Raw genomic sequence first — 13,350 nt, 5'->3', positions numbered from 1 at the left:
TGATTGAATTAGGTCAAGAACATTTATTTAAAACGTATCAAAAAAACTATTTTCTGATTTATTTTTATTTTTTTAAATCTATAACAATATCGACTGGCGATATATCTGTATATCGATGATCGCAACACTGCGATTGTACATAGCAGCCGCCAGGTATACATTGGGAGGGTGAGTGCTGGTTTATTTAAATTTTTCCCAGCGGATGCTCCTCTCTGCAACCACCGCGTGGTGGTACTGCCGGGCTGGGGGAGGGTATGGGGATGCACAGGGGCTGGGAGGTCCCTGTGCCATTCGTGGGTGCTGGAAAATTATCTTTCAGCAGCTGCCCACTGGGTGTTTCTGACTGGTCGCATTGTTTGTAACTGTGAATTAATGCACACCAGGCAAGTGGTTAATTAACAAAGGTAAAAGGACTATATCGAATGTTTACATTTTGAAAATCCCTGTCTTATTACAGAGGGCATTCTAGTGGCCTCCTGTCCCAATACAGTGGACATTCTGGGGATCACCTGTTCCAATACAGAGGGCATTCTGGGAACCTCCTGTCCCAAATTACACCTGTTCAGCAGTAATGAAAAAAGAGACTTGTCAGCACCATGGAGCACTGCCAGTGGACTACTGAATACTGCAAGGAGGTCTTATGGACAGATGACTCAGAATTTTAAATCTTTGGTTCATCATGCAGATTTTTTGTACGCCGTTGACTAGGTGCAAGGGTGGTTCCTCATTATGTTCGGTGTTTTGTTTTAAAGCATTGCCCTTTTAGATTTAGTAAAACACCAACTGACAAACATAGAGGAGGGTGCATGATGGGTTGGGTTTCTCTTGCTGGATCCCCAGTCGATGACTTGAACAAAATGACTGGCACCATGAACCTGAAGGGTGACCACAGCATTTTGCAGTGCCATTCAATACCCTCTGGTCTACACCTAGTTAGTAAAGGGTTGATTCTACAGCAAGAAAATTACCCAAAACATGTCTCCAGGTTATGTCAGAACTACCTTTTGCGGAAAAGAACAATGTTTGGCTTTAAATCATGGCCAGCACAGTCTACAGGCGTAAACCCCATCAAGCTGGTTTGGAATGAAATGGATAGAAGGGTGAATGCAAAGAAACCTACAAGTGGGATACATACATCTTGCAGACAATCAGATGGTCGACAAGTAATATGCAAATACAGGAACACAGGCATTGCTATGTAGACAAGTGTCAGCAGTACAATTGTAAACATGAAGGGTATTGTAAACTATCATGTTTACAATTGTACTGCTGGTGTGCGTTAAATGCTTTAATTAGCATTTCACACTTTTCGACCTAACAATGCCTGTTTTCTGGGGTCTACATACACTACAAGTACAACATACATTTGGGAACTTCTGCAACAGTGTTAGGAAGATGTTCCTGAACAAAATCTGATTTTCATTTTAGAAAGAATGCCACAAGTGTTTTCGACAGTTAAACAAAATTATTCTACCTTTGAGGAAAAGAAACAGGGAGGTAGGCTTCAAATCATGGAATGGCCAAATACAGTCTTCAGATTTAAACCCCAATGAGCTGGTTCTGGACAAAGGGTAAAAACAAAGTAACCTACATTCCTGCCAGCAAAAGTACAGTGAATTAAGTGTTCAATGTAGGCTAGTATTTCTGTTCAGGGCTGCGTTTAGGCTGGTATAACAGTGTAGGTGCAATTTCTAGGTGACAAAATGACACAAAATCTACCCTCAGGCCAGTTTTCAGTTATTTCTAACTTACATATAGTTCAGATAGTCACTCACCATAGTGTTGTGCCGTGAGGCGACTCCAATTATATAGAGTCGATGTGCAATTACAATTTGATATGTGCTGGGCTCCTGCTGGCTCTGCTTTGTGCTCCGCTTTGTGCTCCTCATTCACCGCCCCTTCTTCCCAGTTGTAAATACATGTCGGCCGGTTCAGGAATGATGTTCCAAATTCCGACAATGAGAACTCCCGAAATATATATTTTATCTTCATAAAATCAAAAGAGGGCCCGTGATCGTGAAGTTGGTTTCACTATAACACTTTTTAATAAAATTATCACCATCTACATTCAAAATAAATTCATAAATGCATATCTTCATTGGGTGTTCCAAGGTTAGTCCCATGTTTCTCGGGTATATCATTCTGTTTGGTATAACCATAAAACAAAGTAAGGAAAAATGGGGATGCAGTCATTATGACGACAATCAAAATGTTGTCACCACAATGCCAGTTATGATTCGAAATTGACATCTGCAGAATGTTGACGTGTGAATTGCCAACATTTTAAAAATGCTGACAGGATTGGGCTTTGGAAGGGGGGGTTGGGGTAGGCTATGGAAGAGGGGGCGGTGGGGTTGGGGTTAGACTGCGATAGGGGAGGATAGGGTAAGTCACCTCTGTACCACCAGGAATCTTTTGTTTACATTCTAATTATATTGACATTTCATTAGTGTCGATGTGATCATTGTCAACGTGACTGTGCCAACATGATTGTCGACAAAATATTCCACAAAAATGGGACAGTACTCAGGTTCTTAAAGAATTGATATATTTAATAAAGGCAAAGTTACATTACGCATCCATTATGATCCATCCAACAGTTTGGTTTTAGAGAGTTTGGTTTTAGAGAACACCATCATAAGGGATACAATTGTGATGAATATATTAAACGAACAACCAAGTTTTTCCATAGATGGGCAGATCTATTTATTATGATTGTGGGCGGGATGCCTTAAGGATCGCATTTTGAAGCGATGCATTCCGCCACTGATTGCTTGTATATCAGCATTGTATATGAACATTTAAGCAAAGGACAGCTCTCCCAAAAAGAGTGGTAGTTTAGTGGGGTCTTATGGGTTTATGGTGTCCTTCTGCGCATGAGCGGCCATCGGCCAACACATGTGCAAGCCTCAGGGGACTATGAAATGTGTGTTTAGAATGTAATTATGAGTTGTAACACTGCAGTGTGTGAACTAATTTGTAATTGGTGTTGATTGTGTATAGGAGATGGTGTACCTGGGAACCACTAATTAAAAATGAAAATACTTTATATTAATTTTCTTTATCATATTTTTCTATTTACATTTTTAATTAGTGGTTCCCAGGTACACCATCTCCTATAATTACATTCTAAACACACATTTCATAGTCTCATTCCAGCTTATATATCCTGTCAAGCGCTTCCTACATATTTATTTATTACCGCCTTCATACAGACAAATAGTAAGCACAGAAGCAGCTAAAGAATCCCAGGTGCGCTACCGTTATTTTAATCTGAAGCCTCAGGGGACTCTGGGAAAGGATCCTAGTGGATCCCTCTCAGGAAAAACTCAGCAGAGTAGCACATAGGCTTCTATTAGGCATCTGTAGATGGTTTGCCTACCGGGACTGAGCTCCAGAGCTATGTGCATATCCAAATGCCATTTTCAAAGGTTTGACCGCTTTTTTGCCTTTGATGCATCCCTCCCTGTATGTCTTAACTATGTATGGTGGTTATATGCTTACCATATCCATGTATACATGTATATTCTGTTTGTATTCTTTTATGGGGAATCTGTTGAGGATATTATTTTTATTTATGAATAAAGAACTTATGTGTTAACCATTTTTTTCTATAGTGCACACACATTCTGAAGCCCTTTACAGAGTATAGTTAGTCATACACATCAGTCTCTGCTGCAGTGGAGCTTACAATCTATATTCCGTACCATATGAACACACACACACACACACACACACACACACACACACACACACACACACACACACACACACACACACACACACACACACACACACACACACACACACACACGGAGAACTGAAGCATCCAAATGAAACCCAAACAAACAGAGAACATAAAAACTCCACACTGGGCCTTAGTCGAATCAAACCCATGGCTTCAGTGCTGTGAGGCAGCAAGCTAATCATTGTGCCACCATTCTTAACTTTATCATATACTGTAAATTCAGAACATTATCGCACAATTTTTTTCTACCATTTTATTTTGATAGCTGAGAGAATGGCACTGCCTTTTAATTTGATGTGCTTACATGAAAACAGCGGCTGGTGTCATAATCATATTTCCATCTACTGCCTGCGGATTGATGTTATTAGACTCCTCTTATATTATTAAGTACATGCAGTGATATTTTCCTACGCTTTTTACAGTCTGGTAAACCCTTTATGTAGCAGGAGGTTTATTGTGTTAGCACTGAGTATGTGTTTGCAGTTAATGAGCCATGAGTAGAAATTGTTATTCTGTAGTAATATTGGTCGATGTCTGAGAAGCTCTTTATATGTCACCCTTTACTTCTGCAGCGACTGCATTCAAGTTTTACATGAAACTGTTAAACTGATATTATCTTGTAGGTTATATGTAGGTATATAATTAGAAGCAATCTAGTTATAATGTGTTTAGGACTGTTGTGTATGCTTGTGTAATGACTGCAAATTGCTTTGCTTTTGCCTGCAACTAACATGCCATTTCTGATGTCTGCTTTAATGCTGTCTCACTAGGACTTCTAGCCGCAGAAAGTAGGTATCCCTTTGTTTTCCTGTTGTGCTTTCTGTGCTATATTTTAGTTTTATTAAGTTTCTAGCCCAAAATGTATCAATTACTTTCTAGGATTTTGCTGAACTAAGGTTCAGATATTCCCACTTAGCCACAAATGTATTCTATGTGCTTGCTATTTTCACAAAAGGTATTACATTTTTAAATACGCATTTATGGGTTTAATTGCTTATTTAAACTTTTGTAGTTAGTGACCCCAGAACACCAACAGTTACCTGAACTCAAACACTGTAATACTATTGCAAGAGGAGTGGACGGGGGGGTACTTGGGATGTGTGGTGTGAAAGCCGCATTGTAATGGTGTATTCTATTAGGCATTTGACTACCTCCACACCTCAGAATGCTTAAAGCTCTCTCCTTTACCTTCTATCATTTTGCACCTTGCTTCGCTTATAGTGTACTAAGTATTTAGAATTAGTATTTTTGCTGCAAAGGAATTGGTAAAATGTCGCAAATTAAACCTAATGATTTATGACGTGGGTCACTGGTATCGGACCGGTCTTTTGCTTCTTGTCCTAGATTGTGTACTTTTCCCACAATTTTGCTACTTTTTCCTCAGTATTGCGCAATAGTTTGCTTATAGTGTACTACATATTTAGGATTAGTGTCTTAACGCTCCTAAATCGCAAAGTTTGTGGTGCACTAACAGTGCTATTTGGCATGATTTGAGGATAGATGTATGTGGAAACAAATGTAATGATATCAAAGCAACAGTAGATTCAAGTTTTCTATTTGAGTTGGTTGATCTGCACATAGATACATGTTACTTTTCTTACTTCCTTGAAAGAGTGAAAGTACTGATCACTGTCTCTTCTGAACCAGTGGTGATTTTTGTGGAACCCCATTAGGAAGATCTGTGCACATGTACAGAATCTAAAACACCCGTATAAATGCTCATGCCACTTCCCTTGCAGTTGATCAGGATTTTCCCTGCTGCAATAAAACGCTTTATACTTTTGCACATAAACCATATGGGCTTTTTGTTTAATTTGCTTGGCTTTTATTTTCTCCCTTTAAATGCCCATCCTGCAATCCCACCATAAGAAGATGCATTACCTATTTTTATACCTCCACATGTTTTCACTTTTGTGAATGGCCCCATGTGTCTATTTTGCTCCCACATTTCAAAGCTTCGTTATTAACATGTCTGTAGTTACCCAGCTTATTGCACAAGTTTGTCGGAACAAAGCCTCTCTACAGGATTGATTCTTTGCACAATTTTTCTCTGTAAATTAAAATTCAACTTTTTTTTTATTTTATTTTGCTGCATTTGATTTAATCAGTCTTGCATGATTTCCAAAATGTTACTACTGAGTTAATAAAACAAGTCTTCCTTTCTTCTTTTTTTTTTTTTTTTAACTTCTCTTTTGTTTCTGAATGTGTCATTGCCTGTTTACTAATGGTTCTCATTAATCATAGCTAGTCAATTGATTTTAGTGTCCAAAGGTCGTCTTTTGCTGTAAAGCTGTGCCTTTTAGGTGTTTTTGTAATTTCTCCCCTTCTCCCTGTTTGCTTACAGGAGCTGTATCACAAGTGCTGGATAGCCTGGAGGAGATCCATGCACTCACAGACTGCAGTGAGAAAGACCTGGATTTCCTTCATAGCGTATTTCAAGATCAGCACTTGCACACACTACTAGATGTAAGTTTCTGTGCTTCATGGATTAAGATGCTGTCAAACATTCCTGTATTACAATTCTTCACAAACTGCATAAGTAACAATTCTTCGCTCAGCAATGAGGATTGAGTAGTTTTACAGCTTAATCTATTGTGTATTTTTTCTACAGTAGAGGCTTACTGTGTTTTACATAGTTGAGTAAATAAAATAACTGTTAGAACAAAGAGCTATGGAATTATTGCAACTGTTAGTCCCATCACTAAACTGGGCAGGCATAGGTTGTGTCGTTTTACTTTTGCTGTAATGCTATTTGGTCGTGATGTGAATCCTTCTCTGACAGTACTGTAGTTTTGCTGTAATTAATGAATGGTTAAGAATAAGGTGACTTTGAGAATACCAGATATTATCTGTTGCTTCAAACTACACCATTTAAAAGTGTAATGTCTCCTATAATAGCATTTTGCAAATGGCAAAAAAAAAATCTGCTTTTATTATTATCATTTATTTTTATGGTGGCACATGTTCCGCAGCGCCTTACAAAGTACATGAACAAATAGGGGACCAGCGACTAACAGTACAATACAATGCAGGACAAGGACATGGATAATATACTGTACATTGCTACATTAGCAACCATAACACCCAAAAAAGCAACAGAGCATAAGCAACCAAGTGTTAGTTGCCCTAGTTCGGAGTAAGAAGTAGGTGAAAGAAAAGTAAGGAGAAGCACAAGAGGGTAGAGGGCCCTGTAAGAGCTTAGCTTACATTCTAAAGGGGGGCAGGGGGGGAGCAGGGCAGACACAGATTGGGTAGACAGGGAGGAAGGAGCATGTAGCAGCACGTTAGGAGAGCTGGAAGGCTTTGATGAAGTAGTGGGTCGAGAGCCTGTTTTATCATACAGACATTAGATGGACTACTGAAACAAATCTCTAGTTGGTTGGTTGCTATATGTCGCAATCAATCAGATCTATTTGCTGCATGTTATTACATTATTAAATAAGCCCATTAGTTGTTAAAGTATTGTTTAATAAAAATGAACTGTTCAGTGTCACAAAATGTTTATTTTATTACCTATTTTGTGAAGTTGAGTGTAAACCATGAACAAGTCTATTTTCTATGTTTTGGAGCGGTGTCATTTGAACACTGGATATAGTGTTACACATTTGTGATATATTTTTTTCTTCCTTTACCAGTTTCTGTGCTTTATGGTTTGAGTCCTTGGAGCACCTGACACCTACACACAGCAGGGAAAGCAGTCTGAATATTAGTCATGAATTGACTCTGTGATATGATTTGGTCTTAGTGAGTTAGTAGACCTTATGTAACCGAACTGAACATTCATGAGAATAAGAGCAGCTGCCAGCCAAATTCCAAAAATTAGAACAGGAAAGAGTATGTGGAGAGCCATAAGCTTAAATATTAAAACCATATAAGCCGACACTGTGGAGTTGCCTTTAAAGCAACACAGAGCTTGTAGCCTTACTGTTCACACAGAGGACCTCATTCAGAGTCGGTCGTTACGGTCGTACGCCACCGATGTTCGCAAAACTGCGCATGCGTAAAATTCGCAATGCGCGTGCGCAAACTAGCTATTACGATCAGAAATTGCTCTCTCCTTGAATACAGCCAGGTCGTTAGTTTGAGTGACAGGATGAGGCGTTTGTGGGTGGTAACGGGAAAGTGCTTGTGAACGGGGGGGTGGAGATCCGAACGCAGGCATGCCTGACTATGCAAACGGTGTTTTATGGCAGGGCATAATTAACTAAGTAGTGTCATGGTACATGTGACATGGGAGGTTTTTACACTGACTTGATCGTAGTGCTTAAGAGAGGGTATGGTCAACCTCAAGCTCTACGACCAGCTCCGATGGTTCCCGATGGTCTCGATTAATCCTTATATGCCCGGAGATGACTTGTAATGGGAACGAGAAGGGGGTGTATTTTCAGTCTTATGGCCGCATCCTCCCCTCGCTCGTCCAGCTAACGATCCCATCTTAACGACGCAACTTGCGAGCGTTTCATTTGCATATCTGGACCCTTTTAACTTACGACCGTGCGGCTGCAACGACTAACTCTGATTGAGGTCCAGAGTCTCATTTAGAAGTAGACACTCTTTGAGCGCTAAAGACGCACACAAAAATGAAAGAAAAAGGGTATTTCTACTTCAGGGTCCATAGGGTTCCACAGGATACCTTGGGGTATAGGTGTGACGTCAGTCGCAGGGCACCAAAGAGTTAAGCTTTCAGCCTCCCAGGATGCACTAGGTCCCCCTCCTATACCCCGCCCCCGGGCCAAGGCACCCCAGTTTAGTTTGGTGCCCGGCCGGAGTCGGGTGCACCTGTTGGAGTGGGGGCTAGAAGAGCCCCTGAAGCTTATTCTTCATGCAGCTGTGGCTGCACAACTGGATGAACAGCATGGACAGTCAGTCCTGACGTCCATGCTGTCTTCCCTACACCCCGCCGGTACCAGAACGCCGGTACTGATCCGGGGATGCTGGTGGGCGTCTGGGGTCACAGCTAGCGGTGACCCCAGATGCTCCGGACCATGGCCGGATTCAAGGGGGACAGAGGTAAGCAGCGGGGTCCCGCGGTGGGTCCCCGCTGATCACATGGTCCTAAGTCCCCAGGCAGGGGGCTCCCTGGGGACTGGCTGCAGCGTGGAGCCAGGCGACCAACCTGCGCTTCCACTACCCCCTGGGACAGCGGACCGCAGCAGAGCGGTAGCGCTGCGGCGTCCCAGGGGTTAAATGCATGCCAGGGGAGCGCGCCTTCCCTGTCTCACAGCCGGCGCCTCCCCCGCTGCACACAGCCCTCTCTGCATGCTGCCGACTGGTCCTGTGGCAGCGCTCCTCCCCCAGGCCAGCCTCCTCTCTGCTCCTCGGCGGCCATCTTCTCCAGAACGCATGGTGAACGCTGCTGGAAGCGCTGGACGGAAGCATCGTGGTCTGGGTCCCCCCGCATACCTCTCCTCCGCTGTGGTCAGGTCTGTGTATGCAGCGCTGTGTCCTACCAGGCCCTGTGTCTGTGTAGTTGAGTGATCAGCGCTGTTAGTGCAGGAATTGTTATTTTTCTGCATTGTATGTGACTGTGCTAGCGCTGCTGCCTGTAATCTTTTCTTCTCTAAACTGTCAGCTTTATTACTGTCCCTGTTCTTTCTGCTAAAGCCCTTGCGGTGCGGTGCTGCAGGGTGGTCTCTCGCCTATTTAATACTTAATTGGTGAGAGAGGTCACATACGTGGTGCCATCATGTCTGAAAGTGATTTTCCCCTCCGGCTACAGTGTACCACGTGCAAAGTACCGTTAGCGGAGGGGGAGGGTAGCGCGGAGGGCCTTTGCCGGCAGTGTTTGTCCATGGCGCGGCCTATTACGGTTACAGCACCGGTACAGGAGCCGCCCTGGGCTTGTTTCGCTCAGGCGTTAACAGCTTTAGTGGGCCAGTTAGCTCCGCAGCCCGCGTTTACTCCGATGGGTTTGTCCCAGCAGTCTGTGGTGTCGTCACCCATGCAGGGGTTCCCACGACAATTGGTGGTACCCCACAGTCTCCCTATTTCCCCGCTCCCGGGTTCTCAGGAGCCAGCGTGGGTTAACTCCCTGACTAGTTCTGTACAGCACTTGTCGGATGTGTTGCAAGGGGAGTCTGTGATGCGGTCTCATAAAAGGCCGGTGGCGTCTCTGTCCGCTCCTTATGAGGATGACGAAGGGACGTCTGATGATGGGGAGATTCTAGATCCTTACGATCAGGAACCTCTCCATACTAAGGACGCTGATGCTAAGTCCAAAGTATATATTCCTGGACTTATTCGGGCGGTCCGCACAGCCTTGGTGATTGAGGACGAAGTTCCCCCAGCGGCTAAATCTAAGTATGCCATTTTCAAAGATGTGAAGGGCGATGCCACAGTCTTTCCTCTTTCGGGTCAGTTGGTGGACCATTTAGAGGAGGCGTGGAAACAACCTGGCAAAAGATACCAGCCGCAGAGACGCCTGGCGGTGGCTTATCCGTTCGCGGATAATTATTTTGCGAAGTGGGAATCCCCTCCACAGGTGGATTCTCACGTGACCCGTCTTGTCCGTAGTGCCACATTGCCGATGCCATCCATGTCCTCCCTTAAGGATGCTACGAACCGCAAGGTAGAAATCTGCCTGAAGTCCGCTTATTCCCTTGCAGGGGGGGCAGCACGGCCGGCTATGGCCATTTGCTGGGTTGCCAGAGCGATGGAGCGCTGGGCGGATTCATTAGAGGCTTCTTTTGAATCCGACTGTCCGGCCGATCAGGCGGAGTTGATTGGCAATCTCCGTGATTCGGCCACCTACATCAACGAGGCGGCTCTAGACATTAGTACTCTGGTGTCTAGAATTTCTTCCGCAGCGGTAGCTGCTCGTCGCACCTTGTGGCTGCGATCCTGGAAGGCGGACGCAGATTCCAAGAAAGGTCTGGAAGCGTTGCCGTTTACCGGAGAAGTTCTCTTCGGTCCGGATCTGGATAAGATTGTGGCCACGCTGGCGGCAGCCAAATCTGCCTGTCTCCCGTCGGCCGCTGCTCCTTCTGGTTCGGGACCATCGTCCTTTCGGTCATCTAGGGCCCAGGGCAGGCCCAAACCACAGTCGTTTCCTCGACAGGCTGGCCCTAAGAAATCGGTCAAGCCCCGGAAGCAGGCATGGAGTACCAGACGTCCGGCCCCCAAGCCAGATGACAAGCCTGCGGCCTGACGGTCCGGGCCTCCCTTTGGGGGATCCCAGGGTGGGAGGCCGCCTGCTACAGTTCGCCCAGTGTTGGTCGACCACTACGACAGACACTTGGGTTCTGGAGGTGGTTTCCCACGGATACGCCCTCTCCTTCCGGCACAGACCCCCGGCTCGCTTCTTCACCACGGGTCTCCCATCAGACCGGAACAAGGCTACGGAGCTGCGGAAGGTATTGCACACTATGCTCCAGGCTGGAGTTATAGTGGCGGTTCCATTCTCCCAGAGGGGCCAGGGTTTCTATTCAAATCTATTTTTGGTACAGAAACCCAATGGGTCATATCGTCCGATTCTCAACCTCAAAGCACTCAACAAGTCTTTGCAGGTCCCGAAGTTTCGGATGGAGACCCTACGGTCCATCATTCTGGCGCTGGAACCTGGGGACTACTTGGTGTCATTGGACATACAGGACGCTTACCTGCATGTCCCTATTCTTTGGCGCCATCAACAGTTCCTCAGGTTTGCAATCAGCAGCGACCACTTCCAGTTTCGGGCGTTACCTTTTGGCCTGGCAACAGCACCACGTGTTTTCACCAAGGTGATGGCGGTCATGGCGGCTTCTCTGCGGCTGCAGGGAGTCCGCATGTTACCGTATTTGGACGACCTGTTATTGGTGGCAGGATCTCCAGAGCTCCTGTTACGCCACTTGGACCTGACCATTGCACTGCTGCAACGGCACGGCTGGCTAATCAACTGGCAGAAGTCCACTCTAATCCCGTCTTGGAGGATTCTGCATCTTGGAGCCTTATTGGACTCGGGACAGCAAAGGATCTTCGTGACGGAGGACAAGATCTCTGCTTTACAGTCAAGGGTGCGCAGTTGTCTGCACAGCCGCCGGGTGTCCTTACACTCGGCGATGAGGTTACTGGGCTCCATGGTGTCGGTGTTCGACATGGTGGAATACGCCCAGTTTCACTCCAGACCTCTGCAGCACCTGATCCTGTCCAAGTGGAACGGGCTGACTCAGTCTCTGAAGTCCCAGACGATTGTGCTCACCCAGGAGGTTCGCCTGTCCCTTACGTGGTGGTTACAGACGACCCACCTCAACAAGGGACGTCCGTTCTGGGTTCCAAATTGGGTCCTGTTGACAACGGACGCCAGTCTTCGGGGCTGGGGAGCAGTTTCGGGTCCACACTTGTTCCAGGGCAGGTGGACGCCGACAGAAGCGGAGCTTCCAATAAATATCTTGGAACTCCGTGCGGTCTTCAATGCTCTCCAGCAGGCACAGCGGTTTCTCCAGGGTCGCCCGGTGCAGGTCCAGATGACAACGCTACCACCGTGGCCTACATAAACAGGCAAGGAGGAACTCGCAGTCGGGCGGCTCTTGTAGAGGTCTCTCGGATCCTGGTTTGGGCGGAGCGCAATCTTCCGGCCATATCAGCGGTCTTCATCCCGGGAGTGCTCAATTGGGAGGCGGACTTTCTAAGTCGCCAGGACGTTCATCCGGGGGAATGGTCCCTGCACCCGGACGTTTTTCAACTACTGGTGGACAGGTGGGGTCTTCCAGAAATCGACCTCATGGCGTCCCGGCACAACAACAAGTTGCCGGTGTACGGGTCTCGCACAAGAGACGAAGGGGCGTCTCTGGTGGATGCTCTGTCCGTCCGGTGGACGTTCCGGTTCGCATACCTGTTCCCTCCGGTCTCCCTTCTTCCACGGGTAATCCGGAAATTCAAACAGGAAGGAGGGACGCTCCTGTTGATAGCTCCCGCGTGGCCCAGACGGCACTGGTTCGCAGACCTTCAGGGTCTGTCCGTGGACATTCCTCTGCGGTTGCCGCTACGACCGGACCTTCTGTCTCAGGGTCCTTGCCTTCACCCGGACCTGACTCGGCTGTCTTTGACGGCGTGGCTGCTGAGACGGCCATGCTGAGGTCCCGGGGGTTTTCCAGCTCTGTGGTGCGTACCATGTTGCGAGCTCGGAAACCGTCTTCCGCGAGGATATACCATCGCGTGTGGCATACGTTCTTCCAGTGGTGTCGACCGAGAGGTTATGCACCGCGGGAGTTTCGTCTGTCTCGGATTCTCGCCTTCCTGCAAGCGGGACTAGATCATGGGCTTCGCCTTGCTTCTTTGAAGGTACAGGTTTCGGCCCTATCTGTCTGGTTTCACCGTAGGATTGCTACAATCCCGGATGTGCGCACCTTTATGCAGGGTGTTCTCCGCATTCAGCCGCCCTTTGTTCCACCTGTGGCGCCTTGGGATTTGGCTGTGGTCCTGAGGGCTCTCCAAGGACCGCCGTTTGAACCACTGGGCTCAGTGGATCTTAAATGGCTAACAGCTAAGACTGTTTTCCTTCTGGCCATTGCTTCGGCCAGACGTGTTTCTGAGTTAGGGGCTCTTTCTTGTAGACCCCCTTTCTTGGTTTTTTATGGGAACAGGGCAGTGCTCCGCACTCGGCCCGAGTTTCTTCCCAAAGTTGT

At 46.2% G+C, this 13,350-nt stretch overlaps 1 protein-coding gene across 8 annotated transcripts in view; it reads left to right on the top strand.

Annotated features, from left to right (window-relative positions):
• CASK (calcium/calmodulin dependent serine protein kinase) overlaps nt 1-13,350 on the top strand; it is a 450,595-nt gene that overhangs the window by 271,694 nt on the left and 165,551 nt on the right. For 5 of the 8 annotated variants that reach the window (XM_088451721.1, XM_088451720.1, XM_088451718.1 and 2 more), the window contains 2 exons: nt 4,519-4,536; nt 6,093-6,214. In XM_088451721.1, the coding sequence (XP_088307847.1) occupies nt 4,519-4,536; nt 6,093-6,214 (140 nt within the window). The remainder of the gene's footprint in view (nt 1-4,518; nt 4,537-6,092; nt 6,215-13,350) is intronic. The other 3 variants (XM_088451724.1, XM_088451722.1, XM_088451719.1) reach the window with 1 other exon arrangement.

Source organism: Taudactylus pleione, unplaced genomic scaffold, assembly GCF_031769625.1.
Source record: "Taudactylus pleione unplaced genomic scaffold, aTauple2 ptg000026l, whole genome shotgun sequence".
Taxonomy (NCBI): domain Eukaryota; kingdom Metazoa; phylum Chordata; class Amphibia; order Anura; family Myobatrachidae; genus Taudactylus; species Taudactylus pleione.
Note: the sequence above shows the minus strand (reverse complement) of the source record. Positions and strands in the feature narration are given on the sequence as shown.